Genomic DNA, 22,997 nt, shown 5'->3' on the forward strand with positions numbered 1-22,997 from the left:
GTATCAATGCAGCTCAGTCAGGCAGTCCTCTTATTTCCTGGTCTGCCTCATTGTGTCCTTACATTCCTCCATTCATCCAGTTGTTCCAGCACTATGTCTTCAACACTGACCTTAGCAATTAGCATCATCATAACTAGTACTAGAATTAGCATTATATATACTTTCATATTGAAAATTATAGGTTTGGCTGACCAATGTATCTGTTTGCCAAAAAGCTTCAGGCCCAGCTCATCTTTACTGCTTTGTTGGTTACTCGGTAAACAATGGTTGAGGAAGAATAATTTCCAATATGGCAACTTGCATGGTTTTGCTTCAAAACTGCACTTCAGAAATCCAGTGGGTGACATTGACACTAGCCTATAGTACAATTTAATTGTTTTATTTTAATACATAACTATGTAAAGGTCAGATTGATGTCCCTATAGGCCTATGTCTCTGATATATAGGCCTACCATATTTTTTAAGAAACTTTTTAAAAATTATTTATAATTAAACACCCACCCCACCAAATTTCCTTTTTTCAGCCCTGCTCGCTGTGATAAAAAAAAAAGAGGAAGGCTTATTCTGTGTTACCAAATAGATTATTCTTATATATTTAGCCTACTAAAGTAAAAAATTATTTACAACAAGGGCATTTTAACATTTGTCTTATTAACTACGCTGATAATGTAGGCTATATTTCGTATGGTAATGACACTTCTCGTGAAAAATCCCTGGAGCTTGAATACTAATAAATGACTGTAATCATGAAACCATCATAATCATGCTTACTGTAATCGCCGGAACACGAGGAAACTCTCGCTCAAACATATGTCAACTTTCCCTCACATTTCCGGGTCCTATGACTTATCAGGTGGTGTCTGAGCGGCGTCGAGGAGGAGGAGGAGGAGGAGGAGAGTCAGAAAAAGTGGGGGTGAGACAAATCTGCGTTGCGGCTGGCCCTCAGCACCCCCTTGGCATACCAGCACCATTCAGTCCTCAGCAGCCCCCCTCACAGGACAGGAAGCCTACATGAGCGAGAAAGCAGAAGCTGTCTGAGTTCAGAGAGAAAAAGTTGTCAGTGTCAGAATCAGCATGGCCGGGGGCTCGGTGTCTGAGTGCAAGGAGTACTTGTTCAAAGTGCTGGTCATCGGGGAATTAGGCGTGGGGAAGACCAGCATCATCAAACGCTACGTGCACCAGCTGTTCTCGCAGCACTACAGGGCGACGATCGGAGTCGACTTTGCGTTAAAAGTTATCAACTGGGACAGCAAGACACTTGTCAGGTTACAGCTGTGGGATATCGCAGGTAGGAAAACACTGGGTTCACTATAACACACAACTGAGTCACCTGGCTTGAATAACAACTTTGGAGCACTTTCACATTATAATGGAATTTTACATTTGCACTTGAAGTTTCTAGAGATATTCTGTGAGCGTGAAAATTCCCAGCTGAGCCTGAACGCATGGACGGATACCGGTTGATCATGCTGGTTGTCATTTCCACTTTGTGATCACGGCGGAGCATAATTGTCAGTGGAATGTAGGTCACGTTGTTATTAGCGACCGAGCGCCGCCCCCATCAACCAAACTCGCTTTAGTCTTGTTGTATTTTCTCAAGGGAGTGAAAACTGTGTTTACAAATCATCTTTATTCCACGCTGTTCACAGTGCACTGTCTCTAAGAGTCTTCTAATGTCCCTGCCGCATATGGCTCATGTAGACTAGGCTACTTCTGAAAAGGATAGTCAGTCAACTTCAGTGTCTTATTCTCTTCAAAGTGTTTAAACTTGGCAAACACACAGACACACACACACACACACACACCAACTAATCGGTGCATACCAGCAGCTTGGGTAAGCAGAGAAATCAGAGCAGTGTAAATAAAAAGTTCCTCTACTTGCAGGCAGACAGGCAGCCTGGCTCAAACGCTCTCTGTTCGTCTGTATCTTCAGGCGCAGTAAAAAAAAAATATATCTCACTGTCAACAGAGCAGCTCTGAGAATGATGTGCTTGAAAAGGACAGGTGGGAGCGGGAGTGGGGGCAGATGAAATATAGACAAACAAAATGTTTTAGATCACAAATTGACAGATGCAGGTTGACTACATGTCCAAGCAGGAGGAAACATGGTGTACCATGCTGGGTTTATGTGATCATTTGCATCAATATTTTTTTTATTGTTGTCATGGAATCTTCATAGCTGAAAATACATCTGACAATAGGGCATGTGAAATTGCTTGGTCACATATAAAGTCATTCTTAAGTTAAGTCCAGTTTACAGTGGGTGGTTTTATGTGAGGTATAATGAGATCACATGGTGTAGGGCTGTGTGTGTGTGTGTGTGTGTGTGTGTGTGTGTGTGAGCGTGTGTCTTTGTGTGTGCGTGCTTGTGACTTAAAAAAAAAAATGCATTTAGTGTCCGTCATTTTGAACGTTTATTTAGAATTTTTTTTTTGTAAATAGCATAGACATCCTTTAAATCATTACAGTTTGCAAAGTGTGTTGCATGGTTTTGCCCAGTTCCAGAAACAAAAGTGATGTCACATGCCTGGAGGGACAGTATACCAGAAGTTCATAGTTCTGTGAGAATTAAGCATTTAAAGACTTTGATTCAGCCCTTTTTTTTTCTCTGTGTAAAGAATATATTCACACTGCTGGAAAAAATATATACAGCTGTAAACTATTACCAATGTCATTATTGCTAAAAATGACCATATGCAAGTGTTTAGCCTGCACTGAGAGAAGTGTTTCTAGTACATTGTGTTCGGCAATAGCCTCTCATTAGGGTTCGTTGTAAAATGTTTTATTGTCTCGATTCCGTCTTGAGAGTCAGCTGACGTCCTTTATCTGTGGTGTACGTAAGTTAGCTCTCGTTAAACGATAGGCCCATGTCCTGAAAGGGTTTACTTGCATGGATACTGTTTCCTTCATGAGCTGTAGTTTAAAAGGACTACAGACACGGAAAATAGTTTTTCCCCTTTTCACAGTAATTGAAGGTTCACTAGTTAAACTTGTCTGTTACACATTTTTAAAGGATACATTTTTGTGAAACTGGTGTTAAATTGGAGTACAGTAGTATGACTTTAAAAAAGCAACAACAAAAACATTTTTACTTCAACTTGTACCGTGTCAGGGAGCCAAGCTGCTTCTTATAATGGCTTAGCTTGCTACAGTGGGATTTTAATCAGCAATCCCCCTTAGAGACTTCATCACCCAGCTCTAGTGGAAATTGTGTTAGGAATTCTTTTTTTTTTTCAACTGCAGGAAAAAGATCAATTTGGGCAACTATGGTGATTCATTTAACGTTTATGTAGATGTGCTTTTTTCATCCTGTTGAAAGAATAAAAACTGTATTCTGAGAATACCAGAGTCAAATTCCTTGTATGTGTAAACATGCCCAGCCAATATGCCCTCATGATTCAAAAAGAATTAGCCTTAGCTTTAGTTATACACATGATTGTGATGGTCTGATACTCCACCAGACAAAACTCACAAGCTGAGAAGAATCAGGGCAGATGGTTAGAAGAATGCTGTTTTTATTTATTCCATCGCTAATAGCAGCGACAAGAAGACAGTGGACATTTTGTCGTGTAGGGTTGTCGTCTGGAACAACTTGCATGTCTGTCACTGACTGATTGGCAGTATGGGCCACGTTGCCTGCTGTCACTTGGGCCCTGGCAGCATGCGCTCAGTGCAGAGAGGCATCTGTGACTGAGAGAAAGGGAAGGCCGTCTGCCTGTCACAGCCAGACAACACACGATCAGAGGATCGGTGAGGGTAAATAAAACAGTGACACACACACACACACACTGACTGATATAATTCATGGAGACAGGGGAACATGACTGCACACATTTGGTCAAAGGAACCGTCTACATTCTCACACACACACACATACATTCACACACACAACCACGCATACACACATCCTGACCAGAAACAGAGGTTAGATGACACAGTCGCTAAACCTCATTATTCACACAAGGCCCGGCCTTAGGACACTCCGAGAACAAGATAAGTAACATAACGTGAGTGTGAAAGCTGGAAGTATATTCGCCAAGACAAGCCATTAAGCCGTTTAATTGTGCAGAAAAGGAGGAGGGATATCTTCTTGGCAACGTTAAAAGCAACTTCAGAGTGTCTTCTGTGTGTTCTACCAACCTTTAATAATTACACCCTAGTAGGAATGATAGTAATCAGGGGTTGTGCAAGAAGAGGAAGAGGGAGGGGGGGGGGGGGGGGGGGCACAATAGACGTCAGTATGGAGCTCCTGGCTTTCCCACCCCATCTTTAACTAGAATTGCTACTCTCTCCTGGATTTGAACTAATGGACCGGATGATTACCACCATGGTATGAAGTGGAAAAAAACTGTACCTTTGAAGACATAACACTCATTATGTTTATGCACCTCTGCGGTCATACTAAAGGCAGGGAATTCATAAATATGTAGGGAATCTAACAATTTTTCAACACTTCTCATCCGATTGGAAAAAAAGCCAGCGGAGAGGCATTGGGCAATTAAATAACTTATCTTTTAATTAACAAGTTAGCTATTGATAAGCAACAGCTTATGTTAGCATTCAACCACCTTCCTAGCTAACACTAGGCTATCATTTGACTGTTTAAAAAACACAAAACTCTCAAATTCCTTGCTACTGTAATGTTAGCCAGGAATTTTTGTCTCTTCATTTTTTTTGGATGGCCTTCCCCAGATTGTTGGTGAGGTATCTCACGACACCTGCATTAGTAAAGATGAATAATGTTAGCTAGAATTGTACAGTATGCCTTTCCTATCACATTAGCATTGCCTTGTGGACTTGGCCTACCTATAGTGAGCTATTGGTTGAATGCCAGCAGTAGCTGTTGACAGAGATTACCAAATGAGTTTTCAAGGAAGTTACAGCATTATCGAACGTTTGTACTTCCCATCCTGAGCATGCGGTCAGATAAAAAATTGCCGCCATGTGAATCTGGTGAACGCCTAAAGTAAGAGGTCACACATTAGCAGGATTTTTATCACAGTGCTAACCTGCAGTCCTGACAGAAATAGCCAAGCCCATGACCCTTGACACTAACAAGATTAACCCCTCTTATTCTAACAAACAAAGCTGACATTTTTCAACAGGATTAAAAAATATCTGCTCAGCAAACCTTATAACTCAAAAGGCAAAAAATGTAATGTTTTCCAATTTCATTTCAGTCAATTGTCTATATTGTACTTTTTTTTTTTTTAAATGAACAATTTCAGCCTATTTCCTGTTTGTCTGAGTCACGCTCCAGTGTTGAATAATATTGAGTTTATTGTAAGATTGGAAAAAAAACACCCTAAAATGAGAAAGTTCAAATAGGACGTTTTTGTTTTTTACATTATGCTTTTGGGATCATTTAAAGTTCTTAAAGTAATTAATTTTTTTGACTGCTTTATTGAATATTCTGTTGTCATTGATTGTGTAAATTGTCAAATTGATGAACAGACTTATTGTCAAAAAAAAAAAACAACAACACAAAATCACTGCCAAATAAATTAGCTATATTTGGCAAGAACTGTGTAAACAAAAGGTGATGCAATAACCTTTTCAAAGAATCAGTGTGAAAAGCAAATGGCATCAGGAGCAAGAGCAAGAGCGTGCCTGTAAAAAAGCCTGTGTGGCAATAAAGATTAAAACAATGGGTGACTAAAATTCTATCTAAAGGTATTGAGAAGAGACAGAATGGTCAATGATCTTTGGTTCGGCTTCATGATACTTTTGAACTCTACCTAAGAGATTGAACATTTAATGATTGTTGTGATCAATGGTGTCAAACATTTCACTCCAAAATCTTCCAGTGGGGTTAACTGGGTTGAGATCAGGTGACTGCAAAGGCTCTTGCAAATGCTTCACATGATTTTGATTCCTGCATTGTTGGTTGTGGAAGTAGTAGTAGTAGTAGTGTAATATATTGTATATGACGTATTTTACTTCCAATACTTATAATACATATAATACAGCCATTTGTACAATTATTATGATTGTTAAAACTTCCCCCTGTTCTGGATAGTTGCACAGATTCTCTGACTGTTTAAACAGGTCACATGTAAATATCCTACTTAAAATTCCTCGACAAATATGGTTGGTGTAAACTTAATGCCTACAACCTTGTGCCACAGCTTTACATTGATCATCCGCCAGCAAACCTTAAGTTGAAGGTGAGGAGAAACAAGGGTAAGCGCACAAACTGTAAAGGTTAGAGGATTTTCCCTGAACTCAGATTCTGCTCAGTAGTAAGCTGGAGTAAGTCACTCCTCACATGCTACTCTGTGGAATTTGAACGTGCCGGTCATGTGTTGTCCGTAGTTTCTCGTTTAAATCTTGTGCTAGCGACTACCTCAGCCACTGGACCCCGCTCTGTCGAAGTTATTTCAGTTGTTAGGAGGGTGTGCAGGGAACTTTCACAGCCAGTTGCCTCCTAACAACAGACGAAGACTGCTGCTGTTGCTACTGCCGTGTCTGGCTTGGACAGTTTCTATGGTTACCCGCCCACATGATCGCAGCATGTACGACCATAGAGGAAACTGAGGTTGCCAGGGCTATGGATAATGATGAGACTTTTTCTTACGGTTTCACCCACACAACAAACAGAGGCGATACAGCTGCTGTAAATCCAACAGTTTCCCTTTCATCAGTCAAGATCTGTATCTGCAGATTTCTGCAGATTTCATGCATTGGTACACAGAATGAACAGATGTCTTTAAGGTCACGCACCAGTACTCGTCAGTGTCGTGATCTGAACTGTTATGTCCTAGTTAAAAGCCTCTAGAATTCCATAATAGTTCGCTGTCTGTTCAGTACAGATTCAGATGTGCTGCTCTTTAGTTTGGAGGCATGTTGAGCGTTTGAGGCAGCAGCACATGTCTTTGTTCTCTCCTGCAGTCTCATGCTCCTCAGTGGCATTCAGTGTGAAAATACTCCATTGTTCACACAGCTCATTCCATTCCTGTGCTCTATGCTATTGGAGTAAGCAGCATATGACACTCATTAAAGTTTTTTTTTTTTGAAAGACATATATTATTTTGTAGAATAATAATGAAAACAAATCAAGTAGAATCTTCCATTACGTATTTATATCGCCCTTAGCCACCTTTGCCTTAAAGCAACAGGAATTGTAAAAAAAGATATAGATAAAGCAAGCTTTGGTTCCTATACTAATCCTTTTGCTGGCATCCTCCTGTTCATAGAGTCAAACCTTTAACAGAAGACACAACCGAAGAGGCAGAGGATTTCTGGCACAAGTTAACTTCACCAACTACCAAGGTGCACGAAGGGTGAAAGGCTTAGAAGAGGTCAAAAAGCTCCAGCAACACTTTTAGCACGAAGATCAACTTTGTTAACAAATTAGACCGACGCGTTTCGGCTTGTGGCCTTCATCAGGGTCATACAGAAGAGACAACCATCAGGCTATATATGAACTCAATCGGCCTGTCTAAATGAATCTCTCATCAAGTTGTAAACAAAGTGCACAGCCTTTTTTTTTTTTTTTTTACTTATTAAATCAAAACAAGGAAAACAGAGTAAGCAAAATGAAGATGGATACACTTTATTTATATGTTGAGGCATTATATGCCATCAAAGGTTAAGTTTAGGGTAGGCATTAATCTGCTGCTTTTTCAATAATCAAAATGTAGTTCTATTTAAGGAAGCTGGTTCCAGCTCCTTAAATGTAAGGCTTTGTTAGTTTTCAATGTTGTGCACACTAGTAAGCTAATTCATTTTTTTTAGGTTTGGACTGTTGGTTAACCAAAACAACATATTTAAAGACATCACTTATAATTGTGGTAAGTTGTGGGACATAATTACTGATAAAAAAGATTACATTATAGGTAAAGAAAACATTGCCAGTTTTCAATTTCATGATGAAAACAATTATTAGAAATAATCGAATGATAAATATTTTCTATTGTCAACCTGGAAATAAAATGACTGATACACACAGACTTCTGAGCAACAGGACTCTGATAAGTAAATGCAGCAGAATGACATGTCAGACTTTATTATGACACTTGAAGGCAACATGGGATTTGCTGTCAGTTATTGCATGTGACATCTGCTTGGAACCGATGGCACATTATCGATACCCCAAATGACTCATTACAGCCTACAACAGTCAGGTGTGTATGTGTGAGCGTGCACATGTGTGTACTCGCACATGTGCAACAGCAATCAGTGATATTGATTGATAAAATACAACCCTTGCAAGTCTTTCTGATGCAGCATGGGTCTCTCTCAGGAGTAGTGAGGTTAACACTACAGGACTGGCTGTGCTTAAACATCGACCCAGCAAAGAGGAACAGACCTCTAAGGAAATCAAGTGAAGTGATGGATGTAGACAACGACACGCTGTCACTGTTGCTTCACAGTTAATTGAACAGGTTGTCCTTGTAAAGACTAGACTAAATGAATGATCATACTTAATGTCCTTGTTTTTTTATCATAGTTCTTTTTTTTATCATAGGTGTTATGAATGTCAGAGTTCAATGAAGGGTCTGCTGATTTGTCTTTGTTTTCCATTAATCGGTCACAGAAAGTTTCTTTCATCAGGCTGATTAAAACATGTTGAACTGTGCTGACTTAATAGCCTTTTGTAAAATTTCAACAATGTTTTTTTTTCTTCTAAAAGTCAGAAAATATGGTTTATGTGTAGCATAAGCATATATATTGAATCATTTTGTGTGCTACCAAAAGGTCATGACTCCCATTGTTTGGTTACTGGAGCTAAGAGTTTGATACTGTGCTGACGTAAACCTCTGACCATGCTACTGCTAAGCTATTCTGCTAGCTCGCTCCATTTACACACTAACACTCGTGGTGGAAGAGTTAAAATTCCGATTTAACGTCGAACAACCGTGTTCCAGGTTGTAACTTACCTAAATGTAGGGTATCTGCTTTTCTATTCAGAGCAACTTTGAAACACAGCCTTCAAGTTGTCTTCTCAGTAGAACACATTTTCTATGGTTAGACATTACTAATATTCAACCACTTTATAGCAAAAATTACGTTAGCTAGAAAGTAAATTAATTCTTGGCTAACTTTACATTAGCTGGGAGTAAATGCCTTTCCTATTGTTTTGTGTAAAACACCAAATGTTAACATGAGTTTTCTGCCACTTCTTGCTTACGCTAAAACACATTGCTTTAACTTAAAACTCCATGTCCCTCCAGATTTTTATGTCCATTGACTTATTCAGTGGCTTATCACTCTAACAAATATGACAATGACGTGTGCACATAAAATTATTTGAGCTTAACACCTTGAGCATGACTTACTGTAAGAGGGAAATGGCAGATGTGTGAATGTGGTCGATTGATTCTCTCACCCTGCTTTATTCTCCTATGTGGAGGTGGATTTTTGGTAGTTTTTCATTGCGAGATTAGCTAACAGCTAACAGAGCTAACGGTGACTGTTTCGCTCCTGTGCTGGCGAGTCACTCCACTCTGCTGTAACATGAAGTATGTCCCCGTCAGACCTTTAAATAGAATGTATAACTGACTATAAAACAATTAAGTCAGTAATGTATTTTCTGCATTTAGCTCAACTCTGCTGGATGTAGCGCTATGAGGCCTGGAAATAAAAGCCTTATTTCCATCTATTGGCTCTTTTATCCCACTGTGTCGTGTCTCTTGTGAATTCACCTGGGGTTACATTGGCTAAAATTAGACTCTCAATTATGAGCAATTACCGTCAGGCCTGTGGGCCCCACAGTGTATTCACTCTCTGGCTCACACCCGCACTGCGCCCATCACTCTACTTCCTTGTTGGGTTAATACCTACAATAAAGCGAAAGTATGCTTAGAGAAGCAGTGCTCACAGTTCCTCAAATGCTTCTCTTCGTTCATTTTCTAGTTTGTGACTCAGTTCTCATGGAGGCTGTTAATACAGGTCATTTACCAGAAGGAAACCATGTTGTGAAGAAGGATTGCATCTAAATATCAGCCTTGAACTTATTTCTGTTTGGTCTTGACAAAAAGTTCTGTTTTACTGAACATGTAGGACATATTAGTTCAAGCATATGTTCTGATCATTACCATGATAAATACATTTTCCAAAATGTATTTTTTCTGCGTTTTTTTAGCCCAGACTGACTAATGAACAGATAATTTTTAAACTGTAGAGTCCGTCTTTGTCCGTGCTAAGTTGCTACATTGCTACACATTTCTGTAACAGAATCCAGTCAAAGATCTCAGTCACATGGTTTATTGGTCTCTTAACAAAATAACTTATTTTTTTTCCAACCAAAACTCTAACCAAAAGTCAGTGGACCACGATTTGTTTGGCCGAAGTTGACAGAAAAATCATTGTCTTGTGCTGCAAATCTGCAGGCTCTAACAGTCCCAGTTGATTGATCTGATTAATGTTTGATTTGATTTGTAAGAACTGATGTTTGTTACACTTTTTCCACAAGATTTTTCATGAATACGTAAAACATGGAAAGTGGTTAGCCTTGTTGTTTTCTTGTAGGAGATGCATTCCTTCATGGCAAAATGAGACTTAATGATGGAAGCATTAAATGGACAAGGTCCTGACTTGCAGATTTGAGATTTCATACTGTATGTAAAAATAGAGCAATCTGAGCTTTAGATCACATCAATAAGCCTGAGGATCTGACGTCAGCCAAGTGTTAGCAGAGCTGCCTTTCATAAATTATATCATAGATTCACTTCCCTTATTGAAGTCCTGTAGTAGTCGCCTCAGTGAACATGTATGCTCGTGTGAAGCGATTTGGGGAGACTGAAAGGTATAGAACTGTATAGCACTGTTCCTTATTTTTCACCTCGAGTATATTTCCTCATCAAGGTTTCATTTGAGATTAATTTATGATCGTAGGGAAATTTGAAAAGTTCTTAAACCTTACATCTAGACTGATACTTTCCTCGCGGTGGCTTCTCAAATCGAAATATTAAAACAAACACTGGAGATCAGAAATGATGGATCATTTCACTGACATTAAGCACGGGGGAAAAGATGGCTTCAGTGAAAGGAGAGTTACGATCTAGTTGTATTTAAAAGAATGCTTCTCAGATTGATGATGACACCTCATACGCTGCTGGTAATTCCCCTTCCCTTGCCTTTGTGAAATATCACCTCAGATTTTCTCACAGAATGAGTACAGAGAATGGGCTTATTATCCTGGCAGATTACTTCTACCCTTCTCTGAGGGGGGAAAGTAGGTCAAAGAAGATCATCATTTTTGGTGCCGCATTTCGAGGAAGAAAATTGCAGAGCCCTCATTGAGATGTAAAAAAAAAAAATTGAGACAAAAATTAAATGCTTGATATTGCACCAGTTTCTGCATGGAGGATCACTCTTCGGTTGCTTTTTGTTCAGACTTCTAATCACTTAAGGATTCATCTCATTCAGTTTCAGTTACACAAAACATTAACACATACTTTTTACTGTATCGTAGGGAAATGTTTCGTCAAACTGATCAACTACATTCTCTTTCTGTCCTCTGCAGGTCAGGAACGCTTTGGAAATATGACGCGAGTGTACTACAAAGAGGCCGTGGGGGCGTTCGTGGTGTTCGACGTGACACGAGGCTCCACGTTTGAGGCGGTTGCTAAGTGGAAGCATGACCTGGACAGCAAGGTGAAGCTGGCTAACGGCAACCCGATCCCCTCTGTGCTGCTCGCCAATAAATGCGACCAGAAGAAAGACATCTCCAACAGCACGGCCCTAATGGACAATTTCTGCAGAGAGACTGGCTTTCTGGGCTGGTTTGAAACATCAGCTAAGGTGAGAGATCGATCCATTAGATGGATGTACCAAGTGCATGAAATAGATCAATGCAATTTTACACTCCTATAGTATATGTGTTCAGGCTTCTGATGTTTTATTTCTTGTTTCTCCACGCTTGGGTTAGGGTTAGGGTTAGGTGTTAGGGGTTAGCACAAAAAGCTCAGCAGTGTGAAATGACCAGACTTAAGCCTCAAATGAATGCATTCTGAAACATCGAGCATCATGAGGGTACATTTTCTCCTTAAAGCTTCTCAAGTCATGATCCAAACGTGACCAGCGATGGCTTCAAATCTTATTTTAACGCATGAGCATGACTTGTGTTTGTGGCCAATCAGATGTGATATGGGCTTTGAAGTGCCTGCATGTCTGGGCCAGAGTAAGAAAGAGCCACTCGGCTTTGATTGTGAAGACATTCTGCCATTATAATGAATGGATTCGTCACTTCTTTTACTTCACAGATATAATGATTAGAAGGCATGCTGCAGGGAAGACGGGCCCAGGGCCGAGGTGTAACGACACTGTGGTGATTGTGAAGTAGTTTTCTTGGGCCCTAACTAAAAGCATTTTAAACTTTATATAATATATTTTATTATAAATATATATTATTATAAATATATTTTATAATATATTTTATAACTATATATTACATATTGACTTGAAATTCAATGTTAAAGCTCCTGTGAGGAACTTTCAACTGGGTTCAACTTTGGCGCCCCCTGTGGTAAAAGCAGGACCTCTTTTTGTTTTGCTGTTTTTCTTCGTTGATGTGAAAGTAGCGTTTATGACACATCTTATCCTGCTGTCTTATAAGAGTCAAATGTGTCTCTAATTAAAACACCTTTGTTTTTGGAAATTAAAAAAGTATAAGAATTAGGGCCTGGGTCCATTATTGGTGCTTTTTGCACTGGCTGACACCAAAAAGGTCAAAAAGGTCAACATTTGGTGCTTTGCTGGACTCTCCCGTGTCACTTCCCCTTGATGGACCAGTCAAAATCAAGAAGAGTCAGGGCTTCTGATATCATCTTTGTCAATAACAACAAAACTAAAACTAATCTGACTCGTCTTTTCGAGGGTATCATTTTTCATTTTTAGGGTCTAGAGCTGCTGCTAATGCCAAGACTGGATTCCTTTACAATATCTTCATGTTTTCCTGGTGATATTTCCTTGAATAAAAGCAGATACTAAGCACACACAGCTATCTAAAACAGACCTAACGGTCAATACAGAGTGAAATGGATGTTAAATTCCGTAGCCTAGCAACAATAAGCTCCAGAAGTTAGTGAGCAGGCTGTAAATGGACACAGGCCCTAAAGCTGAGACTGTAATGTGTTCTGCAATATTTCTGAAACTATGAAACTTGACAAATGATACCATTAGTTACAAAGAAAATTGTTTCCCCTCTATCTTTCCCCTCTTTCACAACTTGTGTAGACACTTATCTTTCAAAGGAGTGGAAGGATTTGTTGGACAGCTGCTGTGATAATGTATCATGTGACGTTGATTGATGTTCAAGCACAGAGATGTGAGAGGTTCAGGGGCAGGGCTCTCTGAGAGACAATGTTTTGTCGAGTTTCTCGCAAGTTTGGTGTCACTGTGTTTATGTCTTTACGCTGTCCTCCTCTACTTCTGTCCTTGTGCGTAGGATCTGGTGAAGTGAGATCCTTTTTGCTGCCTCTCACTTCAACAAATGTTCATCAAGTGGGAGAATAAGTATTCCAATAATTTACAAAAGTGAAAGAAGCAATACAAAACTATACAATAAAATCACTTCTGGTAAATATTCTTTGTGCCAAATATTATTTTAGATAATTTAAAAAGCTCCCATGAGGAGTTTTTAGCTGGTTGTGAAACAGACTGAGATTAATACAAATTTCTCTTTATTTCCGACAAAATTATACAAGACCATCAGTGACAAGATTGATTATTTCTATTTTTTCTTTTTTTAATGTCTGTAACCAATGTCGCCAGGTAGGTGTCAGACGATGTAAGTTACAGCATGTTGCAAAAACGCCATTGGTTAACATTTGTCACAACAAAGGTCCACCGTGAGTGAAGCGATTGTTAAAAGACTGCAGGATGAGATTTTTCATCAGAAAACACTATACTTCAGTTACCTAGTCTAGTTGCCTTTGGATCGAGCTTTGAATTCACAATGACCTGGATGACCAAGAACCTACACAGACAGATTAGAGGCACCAGTTTTATCCACAAAGGGCACCAAAATCAAAACAAACCAAAAGGAGCTTTAAAGTATTGAACCTGAAATGACAAATACCTGGTAACTTTATACAAGCACATAGTCAAACCAAATGCTTCTGATTGTCTGCATGTGCCAGTCTGCATAACATGACTTCCTTTTGAAACATGTAGTTGTGTTTGAATCACTTCAAGTTTATTTTTTAGTGGATCCCATGGTTCTCTTGCCTCTGTTTCCCATCACATTCCCGTCTTTTTGCTAACTTTTACAAGTAATAAGTCAAGAGGATACTTAAAAACAAACCCTTCTACCCATTCAACCATCACCATCTTTTCTTCTCTCATTTGGAGGAATGCTTTGAGTTATTGTATTAACTCACTGAAATTGTGGGATAACCTTAAGTCCTGCAGCTGTGTCACGTGCTGTGTCATGTGAAGTCTGTGAGTGGGGGTGTGTGTGTGTGTGTGTGTGAGTGTGTATGGAAAGTATTTATTTTCATTCCCATTGTTTCAGTGAAGTGGTGTCCCTCCTGTGTGTCTATCGTGTGACTAAACCTAAAACAACATGTGAAAGGAATGCTGTAAAAAAAAAAAAGAGTAGCAAACTTTCTTTCAGTTTCTCTCTGACAGTGTACTTCCCTTTATAAAAAGACGTTATTATAAGAGAACAAGACACAATCATGAAGTATTTATGTAACAGTTTTGTTGAGGTTGGGGCGAAGGCAGGTTACTGGGTCAGATTTTGAGTGGCTGTTAATTTTCTCTTGCCTTAATCAACCTCTGCAATGACGTTATCATTGACCTAGTTCCTCTAATTAGTAGGTCCAGATTGGTGCACATCTTCTACTCATTGACAAATCAGGAGTAAACCAAAAATTGAGTCAAAAAGTTATCTAGCCTGTCCCCATAATAAGGGACTTGTCCAGACTGTGTTGACTCGGTTGGCACAAATTGGGCAATTCAATTCAAATCATCTAACAGAACTGGATTAAACCCTGGGACGATGGGTTGGAGCAGCATGTATGTAGAAGACATACATAAACAGAGTGACGTACAGAAAACCATAAATTAAGCAAAAGAGCTCAAATATGAAATAAGATCTTACATGAATGCTTATATTTAGCAGACAGATTCATAAATAAATACATACTAAAGGCAACAGAGAATATTCTCTTGAGAGAACATTTTCCAAAAAAATTTAAATACTTCCGTCCTTCTGAAGGATCTTTTAAGGTATCATACATATGAGACACGTTTTTGATTAAAAAATAACATCAAAATAAAGGCTCCTCCGAAAAAGAAAAAGCTACTACAGCCCCCACAAATTGGTTTGAACTTAAAGTCTTCTGCTGCATTCATGTGCTCCTTGGATGGTCCCAGTTTGGAAGGTGTTCTTCCGGCTTCAGTGTGTTCACGTGCTTTCAGTTCGGAGAGTCGAAATGTTGTGTGGAATGTCATTGTAACAAGCTATATTTAAGGAAAAAGACGAGGCAATAGGTGAATTAATAAAAAGCATCTTAACATTAACAAAACATCTTTTGCCCAGCATGTGATGACGACTATGACGCCAAGTCGTCAAGTCTGGTACCAAGTTCTGTACCAAGATTCTGAGTTGTTGTTCCGGCTTGAGTGGGCGGTCACGTGAACTTTCAAACTCGGAAACTTGTTTTTCCGATGCATCCGACACCACATGAATGCAGGCTATCGCTGACCTTTCAGAAAACCTACAGTACCATAGTTTAGGACTTTTGGGTGGCACCTGGAGTCGCCAATGAGATGTTGCCACTCCTTGGACACACCCCTGCTCATAATATATCAAAATATTCTTCCAATCCCTCTTATTGCTTCTTGTCTGAGGTTTTACTACTTTTTTTTTAATAGCAATTGTTGGACATCAATTTGTAATGCATGTCCTTACATTTGCAACCAAGTGCTTGTATTTGTTTTAAATGTCTTAAAACATTTATCCTGTGTTTAAACTTCAGTACTGGTGAAGAGTCATTAATATTCATCATTACGTCTTCAAACCATGTGCAGACAGCCTTGGGCCGCATTGTGAAGGACAATAGCAACGTTTTTTTTTGTTTACCTTGTCTCCACTGGCCTTGGATTGTGTTCCTGAAACCCTAGCTGTCTCACAGCTGTTGCCTTCATTTTAATTCATTTTTGGGCTTTTTGTCTTCATTTGATAGGACAGCTTGAGAGACTCAGTGCAGTCCCAGCTGTTGCTTTCAAGGGCTGCTTCATTTAATGGGGGTTTAGTGGACTTCTTTAGTCATTCTAAAAAAAGAAGCATGAACGGAAAATACAGGTGTCTATATTACAAATGTACAGCATTTTCTCTTTTGAATAAATGTCTAATTATTCCACTTGATCTTTTCTCAGGAAAACATCAACGTGGACGAGGCAGCGTGTTTCCTGGTAGAGAATATCTTGGCTAATGACAAAGGATTACCATACGAGGAGAGCAATGGAGACCGGATCAAACTGGACCAGGAGACTGTGGCTGCTGAGAGCAAGTCAGGCTGCTGCTAACACTGGAGTCCGTTCACACATCCGCCTCCCTTTGGCAGGATCCAACCCGCTCACCCAGCCTGTGGCTCTCAGCCCTCTACTGCAAGTCTACTGGAAGTCTTTTGGGTCTTCAAAGCTCCAGGATCTTCTCCTCTTTTGCAGTGACGCCCATTTGACCAGCACATCCAAGTTTCTTGTTGAAGCTTTCCCTGTAGGCCAGAATAAAACCACTCTTTTATCTTGATGTTTTCTGCCACTTCCCTTGGCCTTTTCTCTCCTTGTCTCTCACTTCATAATCCTAAAAATCTTTATTAATGTATTTTATTTTAATCACATCATATTTATGTATTAGCCTACTGCTAAGATCCCCAACCCAGCCCTCCATACTTGAACCCTGCCACTCTTCCTGTTGCCCTGACAACCTCTCAAGTCCTGGACTGTACCATTCTTAAGAAGGGGTGTAAACTAAGTAGAAAATTGTAAAACAAAAAGTAGAAAACTACCCGTGGCCTCGTTCATTTGGTCAATTCTTTTTCAGTATCCTTTCAGTTACCTTTATCTGTAAAACAATACACATTCTTCAGTTCAGTGTTTCTAAAATATGTCTTTACTTCATAAAGATAACTCCCCTTAAACAACACATTTTGACAGCAAACATATGTTTGTGTCCCAGGTGTTCTCAAGACTACTGTGTAAAAAGTAAGCAAATAAGTTATGCATTATCAAAGTGTTATTGTTTCTGTCTTTTTGCCATGTTTTCTCTCAAATGCTGTGCCGTCATGCCATAGTTATTTTGTAATGTTGATAAGAGGGGACCACTTTTGTTGTTTTCTTGAACATTAACAAGCACACTGAGAAAGACCACAGTATTTCAGGAAGAAGCACTGTATTCATGATAAATGTGTGACACACTGAGAAAACGTTGTTGAATTGTCATTGCACCAGTATGAAAATGTAGATCTTATTTACAGAATGTTTTTCTTTTTTTTTTTTTTTTAAATAATGTGTTGGGGCATACATTATACAACCTGTGGGATGTCATGAAAACAGAATCCTGAAGAGGACTATACTCTCTTGTACATAAGGAAGGTAACCTGTTTAAGTGTTAAGATATAATATGATGGATTTTTTAAAACATTTACATGTGAAAATACTTACAATTTACAAGACCAAAATAGAATAAACATTTGAACAGATTGTTTGTGTCTACTAGTTATTATTATAGGCCTACAAGTTATTATACTGTCAAATTAAAGGTTTTTATTTCATGTGATATGCTAACATAAAGAGTTTGATTAACATAAATCAAACTTTTTTGCTTAATCACAGAATAAAACTTTCATTAACTCATTTTGATGTTATAGTTCATACGCAAATGTGCTAAATCAGATAATGTTAATTGTTTCAACTGCAATATCTTGCATCTCAAGCCCCTTGAGTTGGTTTGAGTTTGACTGTGCACTTATTAGGCCTACACTGCAAGAATGATGAAGTAGCAACTTAGTTTGATACAACAAAATGAAACACAAATTTTGCGGTTTCACTTCCACAATCTCAGCTGTCTGGATTTTACATAATCTCGCTACATCTGAGCAGATTCACCATTTGTACTGAATCCACCCATCTTCCTTGCAAAAAAAACCTTGTGCCACAAAGGACTATGGCGAAAGCCTCGTGTGTGTGTGTGTGTGTGTGTGTGTGTGTGTGTGTGTGTGTGTGTGTGTGTGTGTGTGTGTGTGTGTGTGTGTGTGTGTGTGTGTGTGTGTGTGCTGATGTGTGCACGTGAGGGAGAGAACCATGTGACTCCACTCAAGAAACAGTGTGTGATAGTCATCAGACACTGTGCTCACAACACTACAGCTTGTGCTCCTCCACACACCTAACTGTTAGCAGATCAGGAATGCAGTATTGTGTGCAAACATTACAGCCACTCTCATTCACTTACCAACAATGCAGTCCACAACATGTCAGTAAAGCATTTAAGCATGCATGTCAGTGAAGTTGGAGCATTGACAGCACTGTTTTTTTTTTCTCAATGATTCTCTGGACGCTGTTCTATGAACCATGTGTGTATCACATGGTGACTTGAGGGGCAATACAATGCAATTCAATACCTAGGCCATCAGGCAAATACAATCTGTGAAAGGCTTTAAAGGTACCACCCTTCAGCACAGTATGAGGTTTTGTATTTTTTATTCAAACAAACTACATTTTCAGCTGCACACATTAGCTACGGAACGAAATCTCATTATTATGAGAAAATACCTCACAATAACGAGATAATGTGTCTGATTTTATTTCTTTGATGAATGCAAAGCGCTTCTGCACATTAAGACCACATGTTTATTTCAAGGTAAGTACTTTCCGAGGTTGAGTAACTTCCTGTAAATAGAGGTTTGGAAAGGAAATCCTTCCTCTCTGGCAACTAGTGACACTGTCGTTCAGACCCCGCCCATGTGAAGCTACGTCGCCTAGCAACCAACAAACTTTTAAGAGCACAGGCCAAACCCAAACAAACGCTACCGGGGAAGGGTACTCGTGTGTCTGCAACTTATCTTGTTAAATTATTACGCTGAGCTAGTACAATGTCCAAGGCAACACCAAAGAAAAAGGAGTCCACCTCCAGCAAAGTGTCTTTATCCGAGCGACAGACAGAGTGAGTTTGGTTATCAGCAATAATTAAGGTCAGCCGATTAGCTTTGACATTAGCAAAAACGACATCAGAAGAGCTACGCTAGCAAATCTGTCTATCTATCTATCTATCTATCTATCTATCTATCTATCTATCTATCTATCTAGCTATCTATCTATCTGTCTATCTAGCTATCTGTCTGTCTGTCTGTCTGTCTGTCTATCTATCTATCTACCTACCTACCTACCTACCTACCTACCTACCGATCCATCTGTCTGTCTGTCTGTCTGTCTATCTGTCTATCTATCTATCTATCTATCTATCTATCTATCTATCTATCGCTCAAGCTATAATAGAGAAAACAGGAATTTGATCAGTTTACTCCAGGGTGACACTGTGGCACTGAGATAACTAATGTTGACGCTAAATATATTACAAAAGGGAAGCCAAGAACAAATGTAGTGAATAGCGTCAATGTGTCATCATTGCAGTGCAGTTTCCCGAGCAGCCACTTCCTCTCAGAGCCTAGGAGGATGCAGATTCCCCATGTGGCCAGAGTGGAGTGACGCAGAAGTCAACAAAGAGAAATGGGACTCAAGCAAAGGACCTGAAGATGGAAAGACAAGCAGGAGTCCAAATGCGGTAAATCTGGAGATTTAAACAATTTGAATTGAAACATAATTATTTTATTTGTTAACAGCAAATATACCGAACGGTGCAGTGTATTGGAAATATTATGATTCTTTATACATTGTGTCTGTATTTCATGTTTGTATGCTTTTGTCTTCAGCCATTTTTTGAAGACCCTGAGGGAAAAATTTCCCTGCCTTTATCTTTGAAAGTGCACACCTGGAAGCGTGCTACAGAGTTGGTTGTCAACAAGGTAACCTTCATGCCTCTATATTAATGGCAAATCGTCTTAGGGGAAGAAGTTGTCAAACTTCTACTGGCCCAAATGAGTACATTGGTCCATGTGTATTAAACATAAATTACTATTGCTCACTATGTTGCTTTTCAAATACATGTCAAGGAGCCAGCACATGCACTGTGTGAGTATACAAAAATCTTCATAGATCACACATTTTGTTTCAATTAATTCTAAAGCTTTTGGTTTCACTTTCTCCTTAACTGTTCTTTCCGCTCCCTCCTATATAATTTTATATTAAATTCATGTAAGGTCATGGAACTACAACACATAATGAATTTCAAGCCCTTATTAGCTCCCTGTAGCCTCTCGTGGTTGTGTTGCCTTTACAATTTTTATTTTAGACTTAAGGTCAAATAGGCTTCATGGGCTTGCACAGGCTAAATAATTCAATTCCTTATAAAAAAAGATTGATAAGTAGCTGTTGGTTGCAGCATTACATGTATTAACAAAGTGCATTTCTCTGCCACACAGTGTGAAATGTAGTTAAGGAAATATGCTCTCTATTCGCCTCCAACAAAGTTTTAATTGCATCACTCCACTTTTCAGTTACCCTCTCTTGGTGCAGAATTGGGCAATTACTGCAAGCTTCCTGCTTTCTGAATTAGTCCTCGCATTTTCCCTCAAGATGTCGAAAGCATTTCATTAATTTCATACAAGAGGAACTCTAATCACAAAAGCCATCAGCCGTGCAGATGCAGGTTACAGCTCTACTGTGAAACTCTCTCTTAGTCAGCACACAGAAGTTTGCGGTTTCAAAATAAATCGACGTCGATGTTACAGACTGATTGGGAGAATATTTCAAAGATTGGTTCACACTTACAGAGAGGCTGTGACAATTTAAAAAACCCTGTGACTAACATAATTGATCGTTCTCACTATCCCCTGACCCAGTAATTCATTTTTAATTAGTTACATGGCTGAGTCTATTAACTCGGTCGTGAAGTATTCATCACAGACACAATGTTGAGGGTATCATGGCGAGGTTACACCAGTAGGCCCAGGATATAATAAAAAGCACTAAGTAGGGCATATACGTGTGTCTATTTTGAACAGGAGACATGTTACTCTGATATTCTGAAGTTTAGGGATTTGTGAGTGCAGAAAGTTCATCTGACTGTAAAAGGGGCGAATGTTCCAATCTGTGTTTCATTTCAGGGTCTCACAGTTGTTGAAAATCAAACATCCTTCGACCTGATCTCCTCCAATGATCACCTGACCTGCAGTGAGGTTAGCTTTGAACAGTTTTCTCTACTTTTCAATTGAAGACTGCACTGACTTTCTGCTAACCAGCATTGATCAGCCCTTGGATGCCGTAATTTAGACGTCCGACATGTTGACGTTTGACTGACAGAAATGAATTAGACCTGGGTAACACAATGCCCTATTGATTCTGTGAATGATAGATCTGATAAGTAGTGATTCAGCAGATAGATTTAAAGATTGGCTTTGAGTTGTTAGATCTGTGATTACTTTTTCCTTCCCTTCTCTCCTCAATCTTCTGTCAAGCTGATGAGGTGGATCATCAGTGAGATCTATATTGTTTGGACTCTGCACGGCAGCACATCTACAGCTGGGCATGGCTGGAGACCTTGGGAGCACATCTACTCACTGTGTAAGGTCGTGAAAGGTCATGTGCCACACTACAACAACTATGGGAAGTACGCTGTCAAACTCTACTGGATGGTGAGCACGATGCACACAAATCTACCCAAACATACGAATAAAGCACACATCCCTGCAGATGTAAAAAAACAGCTGTATAAAAATACCTGTTTGTTAATTATTCCCGTTATACTTGATGCAATGCATGGCATACGATTGCAGTGTATTCCTCATCAGACCCCATAGGATGCAGAAGATGAGAGGGGAACGAGGAAGGACTGATGCTTGGAAGGGGGAAGGGATGAAAAAGTCTTATCCACTCAGAGCTCAAATCAATCAGTCTCACTGCTGTTGCCAAAAGTGGCTGGGCTTCATACACTGCCTGATGAATAGATAGGGCTTAACAGGAGTCAGCTGCTTCTCAGAGAGCTAGGCTCAAGTTGTGTATCTACATCCAGTGAGACCATGAGAGCAGGCACCACCCTGAGAGGGCTTTATGCACTGTTGTGCCAGTCGTGTTCATTATTTGTAAACATTTCAAGGAGTTTTACCTCAAAATGATGTAATGCCTTAGATTGGACATTTTAAAGTTGCTTGTCGACAAGTCTCCGTATGCCCGTTCCTTGCCACAGATCTCTAATTAGTGGGAGCTCTATCATACTGTCAGTTCATCTCAGAAAAGGGGACTTCTTCTTCTTCGGGCACAAGAATGTGGGTCAGTAAGAGAGAGAGAAGAAAAGACGGAGCAAAAACTGATGGTGTTCTGTAACACTGTGACTCTCGCCTTGACAAACTGGCATGACACGGTTGTAGGCAGCAGTCCCCGTGCCAACCATAGCACGCTAACAGATGGTTGTTGAGATGGCATTAAGCACCCAACCCCCTCCTTGTAATTTCCTCGCCTTTTGTTGCTCATAGGCTACCTGTTTTTCCCCCTGCTCATATGATCTTTTCCCCATTAGTCTCTCATTCATATACCTCTCATACCACCCTGTCTTTCTCATCCTTTTACTCTGTCTCTCTCCCTTTTCTTCCTTTCTTCTGTTTCCTTTCCTAACTTGCCCTCTTGCACTCTATTTTACCCCGTCTGCGCGCACACAGAGCTTCTCCTCAGAGGGACGCTGTGACAAGAAAGTAGAAGAACATCCAAGAAAAGGAGTGTGTCAGTGTGCTTACCGGGACTCTTCGGAGGCTTGCACTGCTTTTGAACACTTCTCTGATAGATAAGGAGAGGCACAGCTGTGCGCAGTCAGTCAGATTATCACCTGCTTGTGTTGCTTTTTCTTACAAGCAGTGTGAAACTCCCCCAGACGGCCATAGACAGACCACCACACAGACAGCATGTAACAGGCTCTGACACCAATCAGGATGCTA

General features: G+C 39.7%; 2 protein-coding genes across 2 annotated transcripts in view; both read left to right on the forward strand.

Annotated features, from left to right (window-relative positions):
- Nucleotides 1-951: 951 nt before the first annotated feature.
- rab32a (RAB32a, member RAS oncogene family) lies at nt 952-17,658 on the forward strand. Its single transcript, XM_061052015.1, has 3 exons — nt 952-1,288; nt 11,471-11,748; nt 16,333-17,658. Exons 1-3 carry the CDS (start codon nt 1,075-1,077, stop codon nt 16,480-16,482), a joined length of 642 nt encoding a protein of 213 aa, XP_060907998.1. The 5' UTR covers nt 952-1,074; the 3' UTR covers nt 16,483-17,658.
- Nucleotides 17,659-19,009: 1,351 nt separating this feature from the next.
- adgb (androglobin) overlaps nt 19,010-22,997 on the forward strand; it is a 40,544-nt gene continuing 36,556 nt past the window's right edge. Inside the window, exons 1-5 of the mRNA XM_061052016.1 lie at nt 19,010-19,117; nt 19,585-19,735; nt 19,884-19,976; nt 21,177-21,248; nt 21,528-21,704. Coding sequence (XP_060907999.1) covers nt 19,047-19,117; nt 19,585-19,735; nt 19,884-19,976; nt 21,177-21,248; nt 21,528-21,704 — 564 coding nt within the window. The 5' untranslated portion in view covers nt 19,010-19,046. The remainder of the gene's footprint in view (nt 19,118-19,584; nt 19,736-19,883; nt 19,977-21,176; nt 21,249-21,527; nt 21,705-22,997) is intronic.

The sequence above is a fragment of the Labrus mixtus genome, chromosome 12 (assembly GCF_963584025.1).
Source record: "Labrus mixtus chromosome 12, fLabMix1.1, whole genome shotgun sequence".
Lineage (NCBI taxonomy): Eukaryota > Metazoa > Chordata > Actinopteri > Labriformes > Labridae > Labrus > Labrus mixtus.

Excerpts from the sequence above, each read along its gene's own strand:
- rab32a (XM_061052015.1), top strand. The coding sequence starts at position 1,075 with ATGGCCGGGGGCTCGGTGTCTGAGTGCAAGGAGTACTTGTTCAAAGTG. Across the intron at positions 1,289-11,470 it reads ACAGCTGTGGGATATCGCAG|GTCAGGAACGCTTTGGAAAT; the intron begins GTAGGAAAACAC and ends TGTCCTCTGCAG. Across the intron at positions 11,749-16,332 it reads GGTTTGAAACATCAGCTAAG|GAAAACATCAACGTGGACGA; the intron begins GTGAGAGATCGA and ends ATCTTTTCTCAG.